General features: G+C 35.4%; 3 protein-coding genes and 1 pseudogene across 3 annotated transcripts; 2 read left to right on the top strand and 2 right to left on the bottom strand.

The window, feature by feature from the left end:
- Positions 1-2,278: 2,278 nt before the first annotated feature.
- LOC143534111 (uncharacterized) lies at positions 2,279-4,098 on the bottom strand. The gene is made up of 2 exons (XM_077028696.1): positions 3,492-4,098; positions 2,279-3,422 (listed from the first exon to the last, which is right to left on the bottom strand). Exons 1-2 carry the CDS (start codon positions 4,065-4,067, stop codon positions 2,412-2,414), a joined length of 1,587 nt encoding a protein of 528 aa, XP_076884811.1. The 5' UTR covers positions 4,068-4,098; the 3' UTR covers positions 2,279-2,411.
- Positions 4,099-9,764: 5,666 nt separating this feature from the next.
- LOC143534157 (rapid alkalinization factor-like) lies at positions 9,765-10,112 on the top strand. Its single transcript, XM_077028728.1, has one exon. It carries the CDS (start codon positions 9,765-9,767, stop codon positions 10,110-10,112), a length of 348 nt encoding a protein of 115 aa, XP_076884843.1.
- Positions 10,113-18,159: 8,047 nt separating this feature from the next.
- On the bottom strand, positions 18,160-20,614 carry LOC143534110 (heat shock factor-binding protein-like). Its single transcript, XM_077028695.1, has 5 exons — positions 20,526-20,614; positions 20,152-20,205; positions 19,195-19,218; positions 18,585-18,627; positions 18,160-18,449 (listed from the first exon to the last, which is right to left on the bottom strand). The coding sequence occupies exons 1-5, from the start codon at positions 20,526-20,528 to the stop codon at positions 18,334-18,336; spliced, it is 240 nt and encodes a 79-aa protein (XP_076884810.1). The 5' UTR covers positions 20,529-20,614; the 3' UTR covers positions 18,160-18,333.
- A 4,746-nt stretch (positions 20,615-25,360) lies between these two features.
- On the top strand, positions 25,361-26,089 carry LOC143534109 (translocator protein homolog pseudogene; annotated as a pseudogene).
- The last annotated feature ends 1,061 nt before the right edge of the window (positions 26,090-27,150 follow it).

Here is a 27,150-nt window from a genome sequence, read left to right as displayed (position 1 = left end):
CAAAAACAAATTCGCCCCCTTTGCTGACTGGGCGCCACGTGTCACAATTCGCCCCCAATTGTAGCCCCTCCACTACACATAGCCTAATGGTGTACAAACTTGAGGGAGATGTGTTTAATAATCTATAGACAAGTGGATTTCATCACCCCACATTAGGTAATAAACCGTTCTTAAAAATTATAGGTGCTAAACGGACTGTTTTTGTGGGTTGACAGGTTGAACCCTGACACGAACTCGGAAATTTTACATGAACACCTTGATGACATGTGGACCCAAACAGGAGATGAAAATTCTTTTATTTAGATGAATACGGTAAATTCTTTTATTTAGATGAATACGGTCTGTTATTTGTGAAAGTTATTTTTATTTTGTTTTCGAATATTGGTATTATAAAGTTACAAATTCACAATGAAAAATACAAATCAATTCAAAACAATGATTTTTAAATTATATACGTTAACTTCGGTTTTTTTTTTTTAAGTTTTTAGAGTTTGGCATGAAACAGTCAACCAAAAATTAATACTACAGGTGTTCATGAATTGTAAGAGATTGGGATAGGTATTGGTTATATTAGGGGCATATTGGTCATACTAAAAACATGTACTTGAAAGTCCCAACGGGTATACCCGATGGTATGCCCGATACCTCACCGGTAATTACCCGATGGGTAAGGGCTGGGTATGGGGCACGATTTTACCAACGGGTATGAGCATGGGATTACTAATACCCGACCTGTTACCATCCCTACATGGTGTCATGGAGTAACCATTTACTACTCTTAGTTACGATATTTCATGAAATAATTTTTTGTCTTTTATAAAACATTCTAAAGTTCATGTTATTTGTTGTTAAATTATGGCAGAAACCATCATTGGAGAAAGCGGACAGAATTATGAGAGAGGTATAAATTAGTGCGTGTGTATTTATCAAATATAAGATTAATGTTAAGTAAACGATACACGTTTCGGGTTCTTAAAACCGTCTTGTTTTGCACCACTAGACATGAGGATGGACGTATATTTTTAGGAAAAATAGAATGTACTAAAGAACCGGATTTTTGTAGTGGCATTTTGTTTTGAAATGTAGTTGACTTTTGACTTCTGACATTGTTTACTCGTATCATTTTGGAATTTAGAAAGTACATTTGACCTTCATAAGTCAGTTTCAGTTGACTTATGAGGTCTAACATGTTGATTTGAAGTTACCAATTGACAAGTCTTATTAATCACAAAGAACTGTTAAACAACAGATTAAAATCTATGACTACGACTTCAAATTGAAATACACTGATGTTTTAAGTTTTAACAAATTCATGTTATTATGTTATTATGGAATTCAAATGTGTGAGGTTTGACCTTCAAAAGTTAGACTGCAACCCATTTTACATGTGCAATAGACACTGTTGACTTTCTGGTCTAACATATTGATTTGGAAGTCCAATATTGACAGGTTTCTTGAATTTTGAAAATGAAATGTTTTGACATCCATAAATATTTATAACCGCATATTGAAATATAAACGAGTTAATGTCTAACTTTTTAACAAACTAGAATCAATTTGAAAACTTAAACGTGGAAGGTTTGACCTTCAAAAGGTCAATTGGACCTCTTTCACCTAAAATGATTAACCTATTTATGCATACATGCAGTTCAACTGTTCCTTTTTCATCTAAACCATTTGTGGTTGGCACTTTGGCTTACTTGATAGACAACACACTTCACAGAAAAAACGAAAAAAAAATAAAAAAAAAACCGGTCAAAAAGGAGAGTCCGAGGCAAACATTGGTAGGATAAATTTCAATCCTTTCAAACTGATCCAAGAAGTGAAAAGTTCTTTACATTGCCCTTCAACCTTAACAAACACTTCCCATCTGTGTGAAGTCAAAAAGTTAACCATATGAATCCTTCTTTAACGATAAACCGATACCAATCGAATTCCCTTGTGTCCCCGCAGCAACGCGCAGGCTCTCCCACTAGTATTTGTTAAACGGGTTTGAATACAATTTATCTATCTACAGGTGATATCAGAAAACTAAACTCACATTATTCAATCCTAGAAAATGAACATAATTTCCAATATAGAACGCGAAATGCGATGGAATTCCAATGCATACAATTGGCCTTTAAAAAGTCCTTTCTCATCCATGATTAAACTTCATTAATTATTTTAAATGATTGCATGTCATAATGTTGGATTCTTTGATGAACATACAAGCTTTGTTTAAATTCAAACTATATAATTTAAACCTTCATATCATCATATGAGGATATAACCGCAAACTCGAACAACATATATATTTCTTATATATATCTCCAAAATATTTATCAAACTTACTACTGTCATAAAATCAAAAAGTTATCTTTTTTCTCTTCAGCAATCAACAATCTAAGTTATCAGCAAGTACCATAATCTCATAACAGAACTGATGTGCTATCACATATGTTGGAATGGAAATCCCTATGTGCATTGCAGCTCGAGACAGAACTCGTTTTAGCACGAACACGCCTACGGGCCCCATCCTCCGGCTGTCTCCTAGTCTTCTTTGGGTTGATGAGTCCACTCTCAAGAGCTTCCAATGCTTTTGTGGTCAATGCACGGTTCCTTCGGCTAGGTCGTTGACCATGAGCAACAGGAGTCGACAAGTCAATCTGGTTGGTGGTTGGTTCAGATAAAACTGATTTGTTAATTTTGTCATCATATGAACCGGGACATGCTCGAGGCTTGTTCAAGTCAATCACTATCTCAAAACACGCAGCATCTTTCATTGCTTCATCTTCACTGCTAGTTACGTCGTCTTTTATATTATCAGCAGGGTCAACAACAGTCAAACTTGTGAGTTCTTTGACTTTTACAGGCCCAGCCAAATCAGCATCCACAACCGTGCATTTCATCAAATCTAGTTCATCGTCCGAGCCTGTTGTCACATGTGGCTCGACCAACCGGTTCTTGTCAAGTTCGTGTTCAAGAAGGTGCGGTTCGGATGCAACTTTATTCAACACTTCAGTTAATGACTCAAAATATTGACTTCCTTTGACCAAGCTCCGTCTTGAAAACTTTATCACACCAGGTGCAAGAAACACAAGATTCTTAGAGTTTTGTAACGCATAGTTTATAGACTCTTCATAGTGCCACCCTCGAGCTACAAGACGAGGCCAAACGGCTGCCCAGAAGAACTCTTTTAGCCTCGGTTTGCTTAGTCCAATCCGATCCTTCAAAGTATTAATAATTTCTTCCGTTTTAAGAGACGAGCATGTAGTTTGAACTTTTTTGCTTCTTAAACGCACTCGGGTCTTGATAGTAAGGTCATGTTTTCCTTTGCCAATGGCTACTGCTTGTACCAGAAGATCGAGGCCCATTATATCCCTTAAACTAAATACATACTTCTCAAACGAAAGTTTTCCCTCCTCGAACGTCTTAATAACCTGCAAGAAACAAAATTTTAATAACTTATTTTTCTTGAATATGTTTAGTAAATTATAACTTAAAAGTACCTGTGTCAAACTAGCTTTACATTCGTCCGTGACATTAGAAAGTAATCGAGACAAAAGCTCGTGTAGCCTCCACCCATTGAAAATCTTTTTTCCAATGCGAACTCGTTTCTTCCGATACATTGACCATTTTTGGTGTTCACTGCTTTTATAAAACTTCCCATAGTAATAAGATAATACATTTGGCAGCCCTTTATTCCCCATGAACTTGTTCACTAGGCAAAGATTCTTCCCAAATATATATAAACCAAGAACAAAACTATCATGTTCAATCGCACTCCAAGATTCGTTACTTGATGAGAAAGTAGCTGCAAGTAAATCGTTGTCTGTTCCACAACTAACAATACCAAATTTACCCTTCGCATGTGCTTCAGTCTCCATGGTTTCTTCCTTGCTCTTATACACCTTTATGAGTTGGTACCGCTCGTTTTTTGTCATTAAAGATGGGATTTGTGCCTGATATTCAATACCAATCCGCGTGGTCTTTTGTGGCTCCCCAAATATGTTACCAGCAGCAGAATGCTGTTCAGAATGGAGCCAATCGACTCGTTTATCAACACCGTCAGTATCTTTATCCATCTATACACAACCAAACACAAAAACATACAACTTTGTTAGCTTCAATTTTCAATCAAAACATAATATATGCTACATTTAATCCGGAATCTAACATTAACAACATGATTTCATCATACAAGGAGATAAAAACTATCACACCCAAAAATAAATACCTACTTGCTTGTCACATCATACGGCCCACTTTTGTTAGTAGTCACAACAGTCATTTCTTTTTCCGGTCAACAAAATATACTACCCGTATAACCTTTTTCTCTCTATCATACATCCCATATGATTCTCAAAATGACCCGCTTGACCACTTTTGGTCCTAAGTCCTAGCATCCTGCCTATATAGCTATACGGGTCGTATGGCACATATGTGGTGTCTGGATAGACAGGGAAAAAGACTAATGGCAACCTAAAGGGGGTGGCAGGGCAACTTGTTGCCCGCTTATCCACCTCTCTATTGTAATTGGATCTTTTTATTTAATATATGTTTATCATTAATTTTTTTGATTCACAAAACAGATTATGTTGAAAATATTTATTATGCTCAAGGGATTATGAGGTTATGTTGTTCCATTATTAACTATATATAACAACATAAAAGAATTAAACATAAGATCCATATTGAACCAAATAACACGAAAGAGTTACGATGATGAAAAATGCAAGAAACAAAGACATAAACATGTAGTTGATGATCAAGAAAGAACTAAACCTTTGTAGATTGGTGTGTTCCAAGTGAACAAAGTTGTTCTTGCGATTGCAGAAAGACGAGAGAACCCAAACCAAAGAAATAATGTGTTGTGTGTGTTTTAAAATTAAAAAAAGAGACGACTAATCGGCTTTTGTTTGGGTCGATTTCACGAGTTTTGTGTATTTGTGGCACTCGCGAGACAAATATATTTGTGTTCATGTTTGATCGTTTAAAAATAAGCATATTTATGTTCATTTATTAAAATTTAAATTTAACCATTCATCTAAAGTTATCTAAAAACACACTTAAATAAACATACACAAACAAATATAAAATATTAAGTTGATGATTTTTCCAAAAATGAATATAAATGAACGAACGAAATAAAAACAAACATTTTGTTCATGTTCATTCGTTTATTAGATGAACGAACATAAACGAGCGTTTCACAAACAATTCACTAAACGTTCGGTTCATTTATAGGTCTACTGTATCCAACATTTTCTATATTTATTTTTTTAGATTAGATTAAGATGTTGCTTGACCTATTATTTGTAATTAGCCTGATGCCCGCGCGATGCGGCGAGGTACATGCTCAAACACGACATCGAACGCATAAGCGGTGACCTCACTATAGTACGCACGTAGCCTGACTATAGTATGCATGTAATGCGGCGTCGGACCTATAACCATTGGTCGGTGAACGGGTAACTCGGTCTGAAACATGACCCAAGCCCACTAGATCCGTTATGGTCTTAATTGCATGTCACGTAACATGTTATTTTTAAATTTTTAAAAAGTATATCAATACCATACTCAAATTAAAGAGAATAAAATGCTCATTTTTATGGTGTAGGTTTTTTAAAAAAATATTAACATGTAAAAGAATTATGGTCGTTAAAACTTCGTGAGGTTGTTGGTTTAGAATAAGAGGGTTAATATGTAACTATTTAATAAGTTAACAAAACTTACCCTTAAGTTTAAGGACCATAAATGTAAGTATGTTTGAAATTAAATTGTTAAAACTTAAAACTTTAACCGTACCTCTCATAGTATGCAAAGACTATAGTACCCCTAGATTTTCAAAATTGATTGCAATAGTGATTATACTTTAAGCAATAGTGATTGTACATCTTAAAATTTAAGGGGTCCTTCACTCATGCATTATATATAGTAGAGATAATTATTTAATTTTTAAACATAAGAAATAATTGTTTCCAAATGATTTTTTTTAATTATAAAGAAACACATGATATATCTACAAAGTTTTAATCTTCTTCCTTCAACCCAAATTTCCATTTTTATAACTTGTTTAATTATTCCTAAACCATTGTTTTGTTATGACTTTATAATAATTATATATAAGAATACCAAAAAAATAAATAAAAAATTAAAGATACTATGAGCAGTAGCCAGCTTAATGGAGACTCGATGGGTCCTCCCATCCTCCTATTTTCGTTCAAACTTCGCCAAAAAATATGAGAAAATTAATCATACGTTGTAAAATTTTAAAAAATAAATTTAATTTTTTTAATTTAATAATATAGCGTAGTCATAATTTAAAACTCTATTGATAACCACCCATATTTCCCGTCCTTATAATATGTCACTCAATCCTCTTTTGGTGAGATGACTCATCACTCCAACATAATGAACACATCGGAAAATCAAACAAATGAAACTACAAAAGCCATCGCTTGTTTTTGAGCAACTTTGGCCTTAGTTTTACTTATATTTGTTTTTGAGCAACTTTGGCCTTAGTTATATATATATATATATATATATTAAAAATTATGTAATTAGTTATCTCATAAAAAATACTCTTAATGGAATAAACCAATAAGGTAAGCTATATGAGATTATGTGTAATGGAGGGGCTACAAATTATGAAGAATTGAGACACGTGACGCTCAGTCAGTAAATTATAAGTTTTTATTTTTTGAGTGTAGTGGTGTAGTAGCCCAATATATATATATATATATAGAGAGAGAGAGAGAGAGAGAGAGAGAAAAGATAGAATACAATAATTGGTTAACGTATAAGAATACTTATATTTTATGAAATCGATCCATGAAATCACATCACAAGATCTCGAAATCGTCAATACATGTCCAATTAATCATTGGTTCACGGAAATAAACATTTTGGGATCGTTATTCGATCAATTTTTTAAGTTTTTTCATGAAAACCGTTTTTGAGCATTTTAGGTTTTTGGCTGAACGTTTTAGTATTTTTTTGCCTTTGAGCGTGTCGCGTGCCTATCGTATGTTAAGGCATTATTGTACAGTATCTCGACCCTATATATATATCCACTCACACAAACATATAACAATATTAATAAAAAACAAGAGTACCTGACGACAACTGCATGTCGCCCCCCCCCCTCCCCCACCCACAAATCGCCCCTTTGTCATCCGAGGGCGGTGTTCTCTCCCCAAATCCCATTTGTCGCCCCTTTTTCGCCCACAACTACACACACACCCTGAGTATTTGCAAGTCAATGAAATAGTACATGCATATAGAAACTTATTTTCACGACTTTATTATTTTTATTATTTTATAATTTTATAACGAATATTTACTTAGATGTCTCGACATAGTAATACTCGATTCATTTTTCGAATTTTGTCCTACTTACATTTCGATGTAAATTTTATTCAAAACCGAGTTACGGTAACACACGAACAAACTTTATTAATGTCCTCATAATGACGCACATGTTTACATATATAAATGATCGCTCTCGCCTGCGCGCATGTGTACTAGAACAAACTTTATAAACTTTATATTTTATTAACGCCCCAATTGTGACATGGAAATTTACGTGTATCAACGTTCCCGTCGCATCACGCGGGATCATTTACTAGTTGTTATTAATTTTATTATATTATCATTATTTATATTAGAGTTATTATCAATATTATTAAAATTATTTGACAAGTCAACGCTTCATAACACGCATACGTGATTCAACATTTTTCCGAGTATTTTTTTCAGAAAATATAAAGGAGTTAATACGAATGTTCATATTATTAATACTATTTATTATTGTTACTAGTGGTGGTGGTAAAGGGATGATCATTACATTCCTACGTGGTAACAAAACATGAGAATGAAATAGTAATGACCCATTTCATTCCTTTGTCCATTCAATTCCCATATCCATTCAATTCTCTATTCTATTCCATTACGTCATACCAAACATACCCTTACGGATTTTTATAATTGGGTGTTTGTGTTGATGTATGAACTAAACTAGTAGAAATTTGAAAGTATGATGGAGTCTTAATTGAAATAATAGCTAATTGTTGTGTTATGCGCGTGTAATTAGCATTCATGAGGAGATAATTCATAGGGAAATTGTTATATGATTAGCCTAATCGATGTTAATAAGAGTTAGTTCACTTTTGGCAAGTCAAACTGCTAATCACTACAAATTTTATAACAAACTGTAATATGGTCTCTCTCTTGTAATTGTAAACTAACAAGGGGCATGGAAAAAGTTGTAAAATGTGATAATGATACGAGAATGTTTTTTTTGTTGTTGTTTTTAAAGATATTTGTTTTTTTTTTGCTTTCTCGAAGTCTGAAGGGTTGTTTGGGAATTGGGATTCTTTATTTTAGCACCTTATTAATCTATCTTTTCACAACATAAGTAATCCTAAATAACTTTTATTTTTTCAAAAACTTAATAAGTTATAAGCTGATGAAAATAACCAGTCCTAAACACCACTTATTAAACCGTGTGTAGTAGGGCGCTTTCTCACCCAAAAAGCCCCCAAAGTGTCAGAAATACCGTCCCCTGGACGCTCCCCACAGTCCCACACTATGTCTGATGGGGGAGGTCCGGAGGAGATGAGGAATATGTTTGGCTACTTTATTTTTATTTTTTTATTTTTAGTATGAAAAGTGATAATAAAATATTAATGAGAAAATGATTTAAATGTGCTACATCCACTAACCCCTATTATGACGTGACGTCATATGACGCAAAACCGTTTGTGGGAGCTACACAGTCTTAGAAATGGACAAAGCATAAGGCTATGCGTAGTAGAAAGGGCTACAAATTGGACGAATTGCGACACGTGGCTTCCGGTCAGTAAATGGTAGGAATTTGTTTTTGAAGTGTAATGGTGTTGTAGCCTAATATATATATATATATATATATATCCACAACGCCCTGCTTGCGGTGCGCGCATATAATGTATATATGTGTGAACCCTCGGGTGGGCAAAAGTAAAATTGCACTAATTTTGACGTTATTTTACTAATCTCGTGAAAATAACGTTAAAAGTGGCGGAAGGTTAATCAGGCATCATGTGGTGGCGTTGATAGCCGAAAGACAAGGGCACATGCACCGATCAGCCGGTGTCCCGATGATTGAGTGCTATGTGCCTTATGTCCAAGGCTTGATGCAAAACTACTATCGAGCCGGGGGTCTCACCGGAAGCAGCCTCTCTATCCCTATGGGATAGAGGTAAGGCTGTCTACATCTTACCCTCCTCAGACCCTACCATAGCATTGTTATTGGTGGGATATACTGAGTACGATGATGATGATGATATATATATATATCCACACACAATCAATATAATAATAATCAGAAAGAAGCAGGGAGGAGAAGAGCGACAAAAGCTTCTCGCCACCCCCATTTCGTCCCATATTTCACCCCGGGGACGATGTTCTCGCCCTTTTCGCTCTCTCATCGTCTAGAAACTTCGCCCATTATGAGTAGCCTAATGATCATCACCCAGTAATCCATGACCACGTACGACATGGGGACCCACTAACAGAAAACAACTCCCAACAGTCCAACTAACCCAAACGTAATGGCACTTCCGTAAATACCCAAAACCCAAACCCCAATTTCCTAACACCCAATATTATTTAATTCCCCCTGACAGCCTGCCAGCGCGTACGCTTTAATATTATTATTATTATTATTATTATTATTATTATTATTATTATTATTATTATTACTCCTACACACCATCAATAGTCCACCATTTTGCCAAAATATGACAACTTCTTTAACCAGTCTTCTTCTTCTTATTCTACTGGTTATCTCCGCCGTGTTTTTGCCTCCGGCAGCCGCCGGAATCTCCGACTTCAACTGGCTGCCGTTGCAAGGCGGAGGGTGCAGCGGGTCGATCGGCGAGTGTATGACCGACGGAGGAGAGCTGGAGATGGAGTCGGAGAGCACCAGGCGTATTTTAGCAACGACTAGGTATATCAGCTATGGTGCGCTGCAAGGGAACAATGTGCCGTGCTCGCAAAGAGGTGCGTCGTATTATAATTGTCGGTCTGGTGGTCAAGCCAATCCGTACCAGCGTGGTTGCAGTACCATTACTCGTTGCAGACGTTGATTATTATTATTAATATTAATATTAATATAATTTTGTTTCTGATATTATGGAGTTTTTTTTATTTTTAATTTTGTTTTATGTTTGATTCTGACTTTATTTTGTGTATGAAATTGAAAGAATTTGTGATTGATTTGATGTTTTGATTGTGTAATAATTGGTATGTGGTTTCCATGTTTTTGGGGAATAATAATATTTTGTTCCCGGTAAATTTGAATTTATAAATTGATATTATTCATATTCCAAAATTAAAGAAGGCAATTGTGAGGTTTTGAAGTATTTAATTAGAAATTAATTGAGGGTTTTAATCATTGTTGTAATAATCTCTACTAGGTGCCAGCTAATTCTAATCAACTTTGAATGATTCTCACATCATCATCGACTAGCGACTAACGATTAGTACAACAATTTCTGATGGGAAGAGCGTCACCAAAAGAAAAAAAGAATGGATGGATTGCATGATGATTGATGAACATTAGAAAAAAATGTGTCAGTTTACTCAATAATTCAAGCAATAGTTTAAAGGCATAGGTTGTCAAATAAACTACACTCCATGTGTGTCGGCAATATTTAAATAGTATTGTTGAATAGGTAAAATATGTTTTTAATATCATACTTTAATAGATGGTTTTTATATTTTGTTCTTGGAATCACGACTCTTTCTTTCTTTGTTAATATCAAGGGTTAAACTTTAATTAAATATTTTTTATGTTTACCGTATACATCAATGGGCCGTGATCAACTTTGATATCAACAAGTTGGGGAACTTTTGAGTTACGATGGCTCAATTTGATTCACAAATAAACTCTAATGTCTTCTCCGGTTACCTCGTTGGAAATTCCGAGAGAATTCAAACCCTCTCTCTATAGTTGTTTTAAACTAGCGCGTTGGGGCGGGGACGCGACGAACGAACCCTAACACCTACGTCGGGTACCACATCGAAAAACCCGAAATCCAAACCATCTCTCTATAGCTACTTTAAATCACCACGTTGCTGCGGCGATGTGACGTATGAACCCATAACATCTACATGAGTTCCACACCCAGAACCCTGAAAGAATCCAAATGTTGTCTCTATAGTTGCTTTAAACCGGTGCGTTGCGAGGGGGCACGACAGTATCTCTGTTGGTATGGGTCTGGTTCGTTACGATACCATCAAACAAAATATTTTGTAAGTTTTGTGTAATTTGTAAAAGTTTAAATGTTTTGCAACCAAAGTTGAATTCTAAAAGGCTTATGCCAAAAAGTGAAGGCGTAACACCTTGATGGCTAATATTTAAAAGTTTTAAACTTTTTAACATGACTTTTAAATTTTGTGACCAAAGTTAAGTTTTTAAATTTTCCACTTTACCTTTTAATATGATGCAATTTCTTTTAAGGTCAAGTAAAATTCCTATTATTATAGCATTAAATTAAATAAGTTTAAAAAGAAGTAATGTAGGTTTGAATTATTATATAAAAAACTATTTTTAATTGTTTGTCATTTGGTGGTTGCATAATGCATACAAGTAATTGAGCCGGCGCGATATGATCAAAGGGAAATGATAGTTATATAAATCTTCTGTACCCGCTTATGTATCATAAAGTAAATAAATCCATATATTAGGCTGAGGGGTGTGGGGGGCGCGAGTGGGGGCGCCAGCCAATAATATTGTGACGTGTGGCAAAGAGAGAAACTTGATAAGATGGGTGTTGGTAGTGGTGCTCGCGCCCCGGGGCATGGTGTGGAGGGGCGCGAGAGGGGGCGCGAGCGGTTTTTTTTTTATTGTTTTATAAATGTATTAAAAAAACGTATTATTAAAAAAAGTCATAAATTATTTTAAAAAACACACATTAATTAAAAAAACACATTAATATCTAAAAAAAAATTAAAGTACTAAAAAAAAACATTATTCTTATTCTTCGGCTTGGTCTTCTTCGATCAACCTCTTCCGGATACGTTCCTTTTGTTTTTCCATCAGCATTTGGTCGACCGGATTTAGGTTACTGAAGTCTCTTGTAAGGAATTCCAAATCTCTCATTCTTTTTTTTTCCTTTTTGTCATTAGAGACCACCTCCATGGTTTTGTTGAATTTATTGAGGGATTCAACAAGATCGTTGATGTTTACGGCTTCCCCCTCAGCCGGTTTTTTGCCCCTGGCGTCCCTTCCCAATGGCCGCCTCCTCGGCGGTGAAGACGTTTCCTCCCCCGCAACGTTTAGGTCGAATCCAACCCGGCAATCCGACCCGGCGGAAGTGCTGTACGCTCCAGACGAACTAGTTTTAGTCCGTTTCGGCCCTACTTCCGCAACAACGTCCGGCGCCACCAGCTCAACCCACTTAGAACACCTTCTCAACCTCTCCCACACCTTTACATCGTCCCACGTCTTCACCGTCCCATACCTCCGCAGGCACTCCTGCCTCCACTCTTCGACAGTGAAATTATAAACCGCCAAATCGTCACTGCCACTTGGTCTCATACGACCGGCGTTCCTGTTGAACAGATTAGTAAACAAGCCGACAAATTTTCTGATTTCGGTCCACCGACCCGAAATCATATCGGCGTTCCGCTCTGTACTCCCAACGAGCGAATAGAACGTCTCCCTAACCTTTGTCCAAAAGACCTTGCTCTTTTGGTAGTCCGCTGCAAAATGCATAAATAAATTTGTATGTCATTTAACTTTTTTATTTAACTTTTTTATTAAAAATCATTTTTAAAAACGTTAAAACAATTACCGCAACGCCGATCCTCAGAAGTGACTATCCAAGCCCGACACAGGGCTTCCTTCTCATCCGATGACCACGGAGTGATTTTCCGTTTCGTCCTTCCGGTCGAAGCCGAACCCGACCCGTCCGTTGCAAATTGTTTTTTTCCGGTGGACGCGTCTTCTTTGTCCCGCAGCTTCACCTTCTGGTTCTTGTGTCTCCGGAACTACAAAGTTAGGAGACGGTTGTATGTTGGATGGTTGAAAGCCGGATGGTTGTTGCGACCCCGAATAAAACATCGCTTGGTCCGGTGCCGACCATAAATCGTCGTAACTGTAATCTGATTCTAGGTTTGGGTACCAATTTCCAGCCATGTTTTTAAAAAAAGGTTTGGAAGATGGGGTGATTTTGGGTTTTGGGTGTGGTATGTGATATTGGTATGTGATATTGGTGTTGGTTTGGGTTTGATATAGGTTAATAGAGAGAAAAGATTGTATGTTATATTGTTGTGGGTTTGTGTTGGATATAGGTTAATATATAGAGAAATATTGTATGGAAAAAAAATTTTTTTTTTAATAAAAAACGAGCCCAAACGGCTCTATTCACGCAACCCAAGAAACCTTCACGCCATTCTCAGCCGCTAGCCCATCCGCGCCTGCCTCTTTTTCCGCGCTCGCGCCCCTCTCGCGCCCCTCTCGCGCCTCGGTGGTGTGGTGCTCGCGCCCCGGGGCGCGAACGGCTGTCCTCTTGCGCCCTTTCTCGCGCTCCACACCCCTCAGCCTTACATGATTTACATTCTCATATCAAAGTAGTAGGTGAATCTAATATCTTGATCAGTTTTAACGTGTGATGTTTTCTTCGTGTTAAAGTATGTTTTGTTCTACCTATTATTTTTTATATAACTCATTGGAATTCAAAGAAATGTTTAATCAGCTCCAAACAATTTAAGAAGCTTTATTTTGCAAGGATGATTTGTTTTGTTCTACCTATTATTTTTATGTCGACAACGTGTTGACGGTCAGAAATGATACCACAAAGATGTAAGTGCGAATGAGTGAACTCAAGGATTTCTTGGCATTGAGGTGGTCCGTACCAAAGATGGTTTAGTGATAAGCAAACTACAGTATGTGCTTTATATTCTTAAAGATTGCAAGTTACGAGGATGGAAGCCAAGCTCGTAAACCTTAAAATCGAAAGAGACGAAGTGAACCCAAGTGATATAGGCCGCTGTCGTCACATACTGGATATGTTGTTCCACCTACAAGCCACGAGGCCTTATATTCTACACGATCAACGTTTTGAGTAAATTTGTTATCAATCCACGACAACCACCCTTGTATGACGTTTATCGAGTCCTACAGTATCCAAAGGGGACGTTTACCACATGAGGATGGTTGTACTTTCACTGCATTGTGATTCCGTCTGTCTCAGATGTCCTTACACCTATAAATCACAGACTAAGTATTTGCTTCTCCTTGGTGGAACGCCAATTTCTTGAAGACAAAGTAGTTAGTTGTCTTTCGTTCGTCAGCTAAAGTTGAATATCGGTCCATGGGATCAATCGTTAGTGAGATTCTTTGGGTAAAATGGGCTCGAAAGGAGTTGGGCTTCCAGTATACTAAACCCACTCCCTTGTTTTGTTATAATCAAATGACATGTAGATTGAACCAATCATATAATTACTTTCGAAGATTAATAACTGATAACATCACGAAGGACATCTTTTCGAGACAAGTTGTGTTTTGCATCATTTCATTAGTCAGCAGTGCATTTGTATGGTCCCGTGAACTTACTAGTAACTTGTTAACAAATATTGATGGGAATCTGTTATTAACAGATAAAAAATTCTTACATTAAAAAGATATTTAAGACTTAGTGTAAAGTGATGTATGGTTGGCAAAAGGAATAACGATTTGGGTTTTAGCCTTTTAGGATTTACTAATATGAGAAGATTTATTTTATATATTTTTACATTTTATTTATTTATTTTAGCGTACGACAACTTGGATCACTGACGGGTCATTGGCCCACCCGATCATCACCAAATTTTAGGTATAAAATCTTGGGCCTTTAGGCTGGCACACCCCAATGTCCGTCATGAATAAGGAGGTGAAATAATTATATCTATTCTTATCGCTTACATAAATGAATATAAACCAGCCATAGTCATTACATATATGCCTCTTTAATAATATATTTATATACTAGTCTGAGCCCTCTGTGCTACAACACAGGGCTATTTAGATTTTTGTTTTTTAATTGTTTTATTATTTTATACTTCATATTGTTTTGTTATATTTTTTAACGTAGTGTTGTTTTGATTTAATACGTATATATTAGTTTGTTGTGTTAATATGTTTTTAACATTTGGGCTCTTTCAATTGTGAGCGTAGGTTTTTTAGATTTTTAACGAACAAATATAAACGAACATGAACATGTTGATTTTTTTAAATGAACAAAAATGAACATATATATTTCTCTTATCAGGGGGGGGGGGGGTGATGTAGGTGACGGTGTTAGTTGATGCATGAGACGGGATGTTGACGATGATGGGTGGTAATCGGAACTTAACCTTTGACAGAGAGAATAGACTGGCGACGGAGAATATGTAAATCAGATAAATTAAATTAGGGTTTGAAAATATTTCACAAATAAATGAAATGTTATAACTTGTTTAAGGGTTATACGGGTTTGGTGAGACCCATGATCTGCGAAAATTATTGTTTGATGATTAAAGAGTTATTTCACAAATAAATAGGATGTTATAACTCATTTAAAGATTACCCGAGTTTGGTGAAGACATATACATGCGAATTTGGGTGAATCGCATAAGAAGCCTCAAATCACAAATCAAACAATCTGGTGGCTTGAGAGGACATGAAGAGCAACCAGAGAGTGACATATATGACTTTTTTATAAACATTTACATAAGAACTAAGAAGATAGATAGATTTATTTACATCTCTCGAGTTAAAAAGGATTTTGGATAAAATAGTAAAAGAAATACAAAAGTACTTAAGAGATACTTTGTATATATTTTTTTCCTATGATCGCGGAAAGAGATATAAAAACTTTAAATGCAATTAAAATGATGATAAAATACTTAGAATGCAATTAAAATGATGGGTTATAATGATAGAATGATAGAAACTCATCGTGATCTTTTTTTGATACAATGCTATAAAACCCAAACCATTTAATATGTAAAAAGTTATATGACTAGTATATATTTTTTATATATTTAATTAATAGCACAAGATTATCAAATTTATGTTTATGTTTTCACAAGTATATTAAGTCTATTCTTTTTTAGTTTATCATTAATTAGTTACATAAATTATTGATTTTTGTTTCATACATCCTTATTCAGTTTATTTTTCTTTCACTTACTCAATGTATAAGCTATTCTTAATTAATAAAAATAGTAAGGATAATAATGAGGAGCAACCACATAGTATTTTATAGAAACCAACTTTGTTGATAGATAAAAATAACCTAAATAGTTATTTACCTTTTCTATTTAAATTTGTTAATTCAAATGAAAACGTAGTGTGTGCAAGTGACACATGACATATGTGCCCAAGCCATCGACTAAGAAGCGATCACGTGCAGCAGACGCACAAATAGATGTTTTTGTGCGCTTATGAACACACAAGTAGATGTTTTTGTGCGGTTATGGATACTAAATTGTTAAATTTTGTCATTGTTAATAGAAAAGAAAGAAAGAAAAAAAACTTTTAAGTATAATTGTTTTTTATTACATTCACTTGAATAATTTCAAATGAGAGAAAATTGCATAAATGGTCCATCTGATTTGACCAAATGGCAAGTTTGGTCCCATAATTTAAAAACTGTAAACCTAGTTTAAACATTTTTGAAATGGTTGCACGTTTAGTCCATATCATTAATCCCAACTATTTTTTAATGGAAAAGTTACATCGTGTGTCATTCATGTGAGTGCAACTGTATATTTTCAGATAAGTTTATAAGGTCCAGAGTTAGAGTACGGTAGTGTAGTTTTCGGATTTGTTCATCGGGTATTGAGCAGTAGGTCGGTAGTACTCAAAACAAGTTTATAAGATCAAAAGCAAGAGCCAGGTAAGCTCATAAAATCATAAGCTAGAGTGCTCTAGATAAGTTTATGGGGTTAAAAGGGTCCAAGGGTGTGTTATCCCATTAGGCCATTACAAATGATCTCAATAATCATCTATAAAAACAAGGATTTCTTGTAACAGCCTATTAAAAATGCATCCAAACAAACATATAGCCTTTTTTCCATTTTACCACAATCATCATACGCAAATTATGCATCCCTAAGGCGGAAATAGGAAGAACAAGAGAACCCGCAACCTCTAACAAGTTACAATTTAGATATCATATTAACATTCATAACTTTTGTGTAGATTAACCACAGGTAACCAGAGGCAGACCCGCATAGCGTGATGATACAATATAGAAACATAGTCAGCGCTTCATAATCTCCGAGTAGGATGCTCATTTGCTTAAACTCACACTATTGTATTAGGTCAAGCAGTTAATGTCCATACCAAACATTCATGTGCATTAGGTCAACATTCATGTGGCCATTTAACCTTCATTAATTTCAAACACATTCGTAGTTGATGTTGATGGCTACCTTTCACATTTAAATAAAGTGTTGCATTATGATTGTCTGGCATCATCCTGCTCTTCTGACAATGATATACGCCTGTAAACGAGTTTTTCTTATGTGTGACAATTGGTTGACGGGTTAACGAGTTATAATTTATTGGTGAAAACAATCGTGGCCCATACATTTGTTCACTTAATGGAAGTCAACCGTAACTGGAATCACTTAAAACCATGTAATCAATTTTTGTAAACGTGTCCTTGGTTTTTAAAAGCTGAAATCACTTAAAACCATGTAATCAATATCTGTAAATGTGTCCTTGGTTTTTAATAGAGTTAGAATTAGGATGCAAAAACACACTTCCAGACGGCGCCTCAAGCCGATTTTCTATGTATTAGTAAAGGCTTAAACCGGCCATAAAAGTTTGGCGGATTAATTTAAAAATTATCAACCTTCAAGAAATTTAAATGTACACAAATTTGAATATAAAGCATACAACTAGTTCAGTGACTCAGTCATTGTACAAGATTCTCTATTGATCATAACCTTTTGCTTTTAGAAAGATCAAAAAAGTTTTATCAATAATAAAGACATCCCCTATTTCTTTCTCTTTCTTATGTGGGAAGATTGTACCTTAGTTCTTAAGCAAATATAACACAAAAATCAATCAAAAAAGTAATTTCAAACTAAAAGAACATATCTATAGCCATCAGTAACATGGCCAACCAAACAAATACACTTTTCAATAACATTATGTATGATAATAACTTCAAATCATAAAATGGGGTATATTCAATATTCATGTTCAAAGTTCAAACACCCTAAAACAGCAAGATATCAAGCAAAATCAGAAATAAATAATTATCACGGTTTTGAAATTCTAAATGCGGTAAGCAATAAGCGAAACAAAAGTTACACCATAACCCGATCTCATTCATCATCTTTTGGTGGTACTGCGGGAGGTGGTGGGCCCTCGGCTCCCATTTCTGCTCTAAGATCATTAATGCTCTGCTCCAACTCGCTAATCCGTTCTCCCATCTCATCGAGTGAGTTTCAGTTAAGGTAACTTAATAGAAATCTGTAATAATAGTTAAATTTTATGTGACCCAAATGAAAATTTTATGTTTTCACAGTATTTTTGACAACAGAATAGTAATAAAGAAATATGTAAAAAAGGATATTCTTTGATACAATGGAGTCTGACATTGTTTGGAATCTGTTTTGCTGCAGAGAGAAAACTAATCAGTACAAATTCGAAGTGTGACTGTAATGTAATTAGAACCACACTAGCATTTAGGGCCGCAAACGAACCGAATGTTCAGTAAATCATTCCACGGGAAGTTCATTTGTTTAATAAATGAACGAACATGAACATAAAAATTTGTTCATTTAGTTAAATGAACAATCATGAACACGCTTCATGTTTGTCCATTTGTGAACATTCGGTTATGTTTGTTCATTTACGTTCGTTTGTTTATGTTGGTTACATAATTATTTATATTTATACCGATACTAACTGGATCGTCATGCATCACTGCATCAGCTTATCACCCAATCATATTGTAGAACTAACGAACCAGAATGCGTTCATTTTTTTCGTTCACTTACGTTAGTTAATGTTTGTTCGTCTATGTTCGCTCATTTACGTTCGTTTAGAATATAAATGAATGAACATAAACAAAAACAAACATGTTCATTTTTTTCACGAGCAAACATGAAAAAGAAATTCGTTTGTTTAATGTCCATGTTTGTTCGGTTTGTTTACAGGACTACTAGCATTTGCAAGCTTACCATCTGCTGGAGAAGAGTTTGAACCTGCCAAAACAATGGTGTTAATATTAGTTAATGTCAGGAAATTGCAATCTACAAACTAATATATGGAAGTCCTGTTAACTAGTTAATAAAGAACTTGGTGAAATTATAGTTAATAAACAGGTAGCGGATTAAAAGATCTGGTCTCTTCAATGAACACATTCACTTAAATTTGTATATAAGTTTATAAGTAATGCATGATCAGTTACAGAGGCCAGCAGTACTATATTACTAGTCTGCTTATTAAAGTATTGAAAAGTTCATAGAGCAAGGTTCTAATCAAATATGTTTTAGGGCAATATATATCCAAACTTCAGTGTGGTGATTAGCGACAAAGTCACTTATTTCCTTAGATTCAGGTTATTTGCAGATACAAGCATAGTTGTCAATAGCGAATAGCGGTCAACAGCAACAAACTACCTATAAGCTACGTAGCAACATCGATGAATAGTGCCCGCTATCATGTTTACTGATAAAGTAGTAGAAAACTTTTTTAATATTTTACATTTACGTAGTCAACCAAAATAGCAATTACAATCAATATGAACATTCACGCAACCAAAATAGCAATTATAATCAATAAATACCACCAAAATAGCCTAAAAAACGCTATTTATATTGACAAGAAGGGATATAAGGCAGGCAATGATTGATCAGTACCAAATATGAGCATTCAAGAACATTATATCAAATCAAATAAACATAGATTCGAAGTAAGGCAACAGACACGATATCGGCCATATGCTTGTTAGTTTCCATAGTTCTATAACCATCAATTAGAATTTTAGTGACATTGTAACATAATCCAAACACATTTAACTACGAAGTTTTTGCGGTTGAAATAATGTAAGATATGCATAACATGTCACTCGATTTTTACCTATCAAAATTGAAATAATAATAATAATAATAATAAAAAGAGGGTAAAAAACTTACAAACTGTGTCATATCAGCAGTATTTTGCTTTCCATCTCCAGAATCTTTTGCTTCCTGTAAACAAATAAATATATGCAATTCATCAATGCCAATAGAGCCTGATTACGCCTTAGCATTTCAAAATCAAAACCGTATCAATTATCGTAAATTATTAAGCTAAACAAATCGTAATTCAGATCTAAAAACGAAAATCCGTTATTCCGTTGCAGATCTGTGACATTTTAGGTCAATTATTCCGCATTAATAATCGTTAGGTTAGGGCATTTGAGTGTAACGTTGACAATCAACGGAATTATTACGGATTAAATAGAAGGTTATAATCATGAAATTATTATTATTATTATTATAATATGAAAGAAGAAGGAAATGCGTACCATTGTTATTGTTATTGAAGTGAATGTGGATTGATTTAGCGCTGTGGTTTCTGCAATTTGGTTTCTTTCATTGATCTCATTCAGCTTTTGCTTTTCTGTAATTTAATTACTTAATTACCACTTTGCCACGCCATTCATTGTTAAAAGATTAAAAAGTAAAAAAACAAAAACACATTAAATTTCAAATTATTTTCTCATTATTATTACTATTATTGAAATCAATAATTTATTTGTAAACTTTTGTTTTGTACTCAAAGTGCACAAATGCAGTTAGTTTTGAAGTTTTAGTTTGAACTTAGACCTTAGATATAATATTATGAAGCATGCAGAATCATTATTAAGTATGATTACAAAAATTGTCTAGATTCCAAACATGAAAGTAAAAAAAAAAAAATAATAATAATAATAATAAAGAAAAAACGATTATATAATCTTCCAGCAGAACAATACGCAACACATTTTTATCTATTTTTTTTTTGAAAAAACGTAGAATGAGGTAAATATGATTTAAGGAAACTATAATGCTTGTAAAACAACCTTACATTTGTGGAAAAAGGAGTGGTGCTCTAGCGGTTCAAGTCTCATTTTTGACAAAATGTTGTGTGAGGGTAAGGGTTTAGGAAGAATCTATCGAAGCGGTGTATTACACTTTCATGAACGTGATATTGCTAGAAGTCTGCTTATGTTTGACACATCTAACAGGAATGTCGATTATTATGATAACGAATCATGTAGATATTTATTACGAACCATTAAGAAGTCTCTTTCTTTCCATTACAAATCGTTTGATAACCCTGAATCTGGGTTGCTTTGGTTTGATGATCAATATTCTTCTATTCTGTATAAAAGCCCAGCATCGGATTTGATCGAGTTTGCTTCAAAAGCGAAAACCCCTTTTCAGTTTATATCCTCTTCTTTACCAATCAAAAAATAATGGACCTTCGGGTTAGGGGTGAGCAAAAAACGGTTCGGAACCGCCAGAACCGTGGAACCGAACCGGTGCCTCAGAACCGCTAACATGTGTTACATTACGGTTCTCGGTTGTCAGAATTTGCATTAAACGGTCCGCGGTTCGGTTCCGCGTAAAACTGGCGGTTCTAGACTTGGAATCGAAGAACCGGAATATTTAAAACGTTTTAACTAAATTTACCAATACCCATTTTTATAGAGTAACTTATTAACCAGCATCCATTCAATTATTATTTAATTCAAATCTTCTTTCCTTTGCGTTCAAGACCTAGCAACCATGATCAATTTTGACTTAAGTTATCAAGGTAATTTAATATAAAATGATATGATCTTCCTTTAATCTATCGTTGCTAATGATTTATTTAACTTTGACAATTAAGTTTTAATAAAAAAATAGACAAAATTTTTGCGATTTATAGATCAGGTCCTTTAAAATGTTTATTTGCAAGCGATGTCCTTTATATGACAAAATACATTCTTTTTTTGTCATTTTCACTAACTGTCATCAAAAAACCCAGTTAAATCCAAACATGTGTTAGGCACATGAGGTATAAAAGTAATTTTCATCTAATAAAATATCTTTTAATCACTAATCTAAATAAATTAAAATATTAAATTAAAATTTATTTTAATTTTTAATTTTGTGGTAGGCCACGCCATCATCTTTTTTATTTCTCCCTCAAAAACCCTAATTACCATCTAACCACCACCTCCTCCACCACCACCACCACCCTCCAATTCTGGCCCAGGATGTTTCTTCTATGTCACTGCCAACCACACCCTCCAATTCTGGCCCAGGATGTTTCTTCTATGTCACTGCCAACCACCTTCTGAACATCATAGTCGCCTAGAATTCGTCTAACTCATCGCCGGCAAGACCTTGTTATAACCTGCAAGGCTTCAGATTCAAAGAGATAGATAGATAGATAGATAGATAGACAGACAGAGATATCCACACCCAAACTCCTATAACTTCCACAACCACCGCCGCCACACATCACCCGCCACCACTGCCACAGTTGCCAATACCGTCTCCGGCTACACAAACTCATAACCTCCTTAGCCTTTTTACATCTCCATCGGAATAACTCAGCACTGGTGTCGTCTTTGGTTCATCTATGGGAACAAAATTTCTAATCAAGAAAAAAAAACAAATAACAAATCCATCACAATCGAAGTTTTATATAATTTACTATAAAACGATTACAATAAAGTGGCAAGCAAACGGGCAACAAGCTGCGCCGCAACCCCCTTTTGAACAGCAAAGCCAATCCTGCTAAAAACGAAGCTTTGGGACCTAGAAGCTGAAGAGGTTCCGTGTACGACGCGCTGAACCCTACTCAAAAATTTCACAGCCTCTGGAGCCAGAAAACCAAATGTATCAAAGGCAAATGGTAGAAAGACATGTTGATTATCTAAACAAGTTTTCTCGTGTTTAACAACTTTGCCCGATTCAGCCTTCAACGCAGCCTGACCCACAACAAACCCACGGTCCCTGAGCCCAACAAGAGGAGACACTCCTGTAAGATCCACACAGGCGTGTTTCCCCCCTGCCCACCCGAACACAAGAATATCAGCTGGTCGTAAAGTAGACCTCCCTTCAACAATCAAATTGGTTGTTGGGAATTTGAAAAGACTAGCACCGGAATTGAAGTGGGTCACAAGGGTTTGTGGTGAATTCCATCAGATTTTGAAATTAAGATTTTTTTAGTGAAGGGGTAAGAGTTGGTGGTGTTTCCGGCGACGGTAGCAGGTGAGGTGGTGAAGTGCCAACCTGGTGACGGTGGCTGCAATGATGGTAGCGGTTGTGGGTTACGGAGGTTGTTGGTGCAGGTCATGATGGTGGTCGCCGGAAGACAAAGCAGTGTTGGTAGCTTAACTGTTAGCGGTGGCCGTTTTGTTGTTGTTGGTAGTAGCCGGTGGTTCTATATTGTTGGCGGTGGTTAGTTTCTTTGGTTAGGTAATTAGGACAAAAAAATGTGATAAGATGAAGATGATAAGTGGGTCTCACACTTATTATATTTTCTTATTTTGTAAGATTTTTTAATGATATGTGTTTGTAAGTAAAATGACCTTAATGCCCTCATGTGTTTTGCACATGCCCATATTTAACTAATAAAACAGATGGTCGTTAATGTAAAGGACAAAAAACGAATGTATTTATCATATAAAGGACACCGCCTGCAAATAAACATTTTAAAGGACATGATTCATAAATCGCATATGTTTAAAGGACAAAATTTGTAATTCTGTCTAAAAAATATAACATATATTCATGTTATAACCTAAATTAATTTTACCGTGAAAGAAGACATACAATTATATAAACTTATTTTGTAATTTGCAAAGTTTGGACAATATATTTGATAAATATACAACAGAAACGGTTTTGGCCAGAACCGATTAGCGAGAACTGACTTTACCGGTTCTGGAATCGAACCGGTTTACTATTAGAGGTTCCGGTTCTAATTTTTAGTCATTTTCAATTCCGGTTCCCGTTCGATTCTCGCGGTTATGAACCGTTGCACAGCCCTACTTCGGGTGGTGGGTTTCGCTTGAAATTGGTGGCAGGTTGTCACTAGCGCCATATGCAATCGCAGGAGGGCGTGGTCTTTTGATAACATATGTACCCGAGTGGTCGGGCTTTGTTGGTCGTTAAAAAAAGTTGTTTATGTGTTTAAATGCCTTTAGAGTGACTTTCAACTTACATGCTTATCCAGCCCAACCCATTTGACTTGCTTGTTTTTAACCAAGTCCCTACGCTTAGCAGTTAAAATGTTGACCCGTTAGAAAATAAATCCCAAAAAGCATATATGTATGAGTAAAAATTCCAACCCACCACTAATGAATATCGGGTTTTAGACCGTGCGTTGTGGGGCGCTTCAACTACCTAGAAACCCTCAAAGCGCCGAAAACATCGCCCCTCGGGGAGCCTTAGGCGATTTGGAGGGGTGCGTTTCCCACAAAGCGTTAGTGGGGGAGAAAAGGTAGAAGGCGATTGGTTACTTTATTTGTTATTTTTTATAAATATAAATAATAATAATAATATAACAACAAGGTAATGGTTTGAAGGAGCTTCATCCACAACATTCATTTTAGCTAAAAAGTCTTTTATGATGACGTGACGTCACATGACGTAAAACACCCCTGATAGGGTTCCCAATGTAAATCCTCTAATAGCTAACTAGGCCTATCAAGCTGGCCCAACCTAACTGGCCCATTTGATATAGTGTTTTTCGGTAATATAGTTTTCAGTTAGAATTTTCTTCAAAACTAGCTAAACCAGGCACACCATCATATTGTATTCTTACATGTTAAAAAGAAAAACAGATACATTCTTTGGGGTTTAAGTAGTTTAAAAACTAGTTAACCAAGATTTTATAAATAATACAACATAATATAAAATGTCAATAATATATTAAAAATATAAAATTAAATATAGTTATTTTTTACAAATATGATACGTAACTTTATATATACTTTTTTCTTTCCTGCTGCTATCTTATTAGACTTGAACCTAAGACTTCCTCTCCCGTTAAAGACGAGAACCATGATAGTTATACAACTTACAACTATGTTAATGACTGACTGATTTTAGAAGATACGTGAAAATCAATTATATCTGACAACCGTCAATGTGAAGTAACAATAAACAAAAGTCCCAAAATAATATACCAAAAACGGATAATGCATTTGACCACATCCTACAAACACACATACGTGGCACCACACTCGTTCACGTGGCAAACCCAAACCCAATTTTCCACCCCTCACCACCTTCTCACGACACGTGTCACCATACTCATACCCATCTTCCCGCGAAAACCCTATAAAACACCACCTCAAAACCCCATAAATCAACATTATTAACATTAATAACATCCACCAACCATGGATTCCACCACTCAAGATTTAAAACACAGAACGAAAGACCAATCTCCAACTCTTCAGGATGACACCACCACCAACACCAACATAAATACTCAGTCAAAGCAACGCGGGCGCGCGATCCCGAGACGCGGCATCCGCTCACTGGCTGTCGGGATCGCGATCCCGCTTGCTCTCACCTTAGCAAACATATCCATGTTCGGCTGGAACCGTAGTTACCGAACCGTCCAAAAACCCTTCTGGATCCCACCGCTATGGGCTCTACATTTATCTTGTTTGGTTTCGGCTTTCGTAATGGGTTTATCGGCTTGGCTGGTGTGGGCCGAGGGCGGGTTTCATCAGAATCCGTCTACGATTGGGTTTTACTTGGGTCAGCTTGGTCTGAGCTTGGCTTGGGACCCGATATTTTTTAAGATGGGTGCGGTGAGGCTCGGGTTGTTGGTGTGTTTGGGTCAGATGGCGACTATGTGGTCTTGTTCGAAGATGTTTGGGCGGGTTAATTCGACCGCGGGTGACTTGGTGAAGCTTTGTTTGATCTGGTCTGGGTTTTTAACGCTTGTAAACTTGTATTTTGTGGTTTAAATTATGTTTAATCGATCTATATATTCCAAGGATGGTGAAAGTTTTTTGTAAATAGAAGTTTCTGTTTTAATATGTTATCTGGTTATACTCTCCGCTACATAATAAGAAGTTATGTTCGTGTTTTGTTTAAACAATATTGGGGCATGAGACTATCCCATCAACAACCTTACAATCTCAATCTCACGTTATAAAATTTATTTCTCTCTCATCAATCTACTTAATTTAATTCACCCAATCTTTACCCCCATCCCAACTTAAAAAAAAGTACTTTTTAACGAAATCCGTTTTAAATAAAATTTATGTTGGAATGTTTATAATTTATTTTTAAGAAATATCGTGTATTTAATTATTTTTTTAGTTCGAATATTAAAACTTAATTGAATAATTAAGTCATTGGGGTTAGTTTGGATTGCAATCTGGGTTTGCTCTACTAATCCAGAATGCCAATCTAGATTGCTTTATTTATTTTTCAAACTTTTTTTAAACTTTGGGCCCACCAATCTCATTATAAGATTGCCAATGGAAGTAGTCTGATGGTTAGAACTCCTGTCCCCTTAGGCGGATTCACCTTGCAAGAAGGTGGCTAGGCACACTGTTAATAGCTTAATTTTCTTGTGTTAGTCTATGTCCATACATTCCCAAAACAAAAAATGTAGTGATTACATCGGGACATAAAAGAAACGGAAGACAAGCGAAATACATTTACAAAAGGTAGTGATTATATCGAAACAGGTAAGAAACAGAAGCGACATAATCGAAACAGAACAGACACAGAAGGCAAGCGAATGTATGAAATACATTTTACAAAAAGTAGACAAGCGAAATACATTTACAAATACATTTACAAAAGGTAGTGAATTTATCGAAACAGAACAGAAACAAAAGTGATTACATCGAAACAGAAATAGAAGGCTAGAAGTGACATAATCGAAAGGGAACAGACACATAAGGCAAGCGAAATACATTTACAAAAAGTAAACAAGCGAAATACATTTACAAAAGGTAGTGAATTTATCGAAACAGAACATAAACAAAAGTGATTACATCGAAACAGATAATGAGGCTACATTTATAAAAAGTAGTGATTACATTAAAACAGAAGACAATCGAAATACATTTAAAAAAGTAGTGATTGTTGGACGATTTATAGATGAGACATCAAGCTAGTTTTAGGTAGTTGGTTATA

This window comes from Bidens hawaiensis, unplaced genomic scaffold (genome assembly GCF_021521415.1).
Source record: "Bidens hawaiensis isolate Kalapana, Puna unplaced genomic scaffold, B.hawaiensis_p1.1 tig00010069_1, whole genome shotgun sequence".
In the NCBI taxonomy this organism is placed as follows: Eukaryota; Viridiplantae; Streptophyta; class Magnoliopsida; order Asterales; family Asteraceae; genus Bidens; species Bidens hawaiensis.
Note: the sequence above shows the minus strand (reverse complement) of the source record. Positions and strands in the feature narration are given on the sequence as shown.

Coding starts and splice junctions, on each gene's coding strand:
- LOC143534111 (XM_077028696.1), bottom strand. CDS start 4,067: ATGGATAAAGATACTGACGGTGTTGATAAACGAGTCGATTGGCTCCAT. Junction 3,423..3,491: donor GTAAAGCTAGTTTGACACAG/GTACTTTTAAGT, acceptor TGTTTCTTGCAG/GTTATTAAGACGTTCGAGGA.
- LOC143534157 (XM_077028728.1), top strand. CDS start 9,765: ATGACAACTTCTTTAACCAGTCTTCTTCTTCTTATTCTACTGGTTATC.
- LOC143534110 (XM_077028695.1), bottom strand. Junction 19,219..20,151: donor CTGCTGATATGACACAGTTT/GTAAGTTTTTTA, acceptor TTGTTTTGGCAG/GTTCAAACTCTTCTCCAGCA. Junction 18,628..19,194: donor AAACTCTTCTCCAGCAGATG/GTAAGCTTGCAA, acceptor TTCTCTCTGCAG/CAAAACAGATTCCAAACAAT.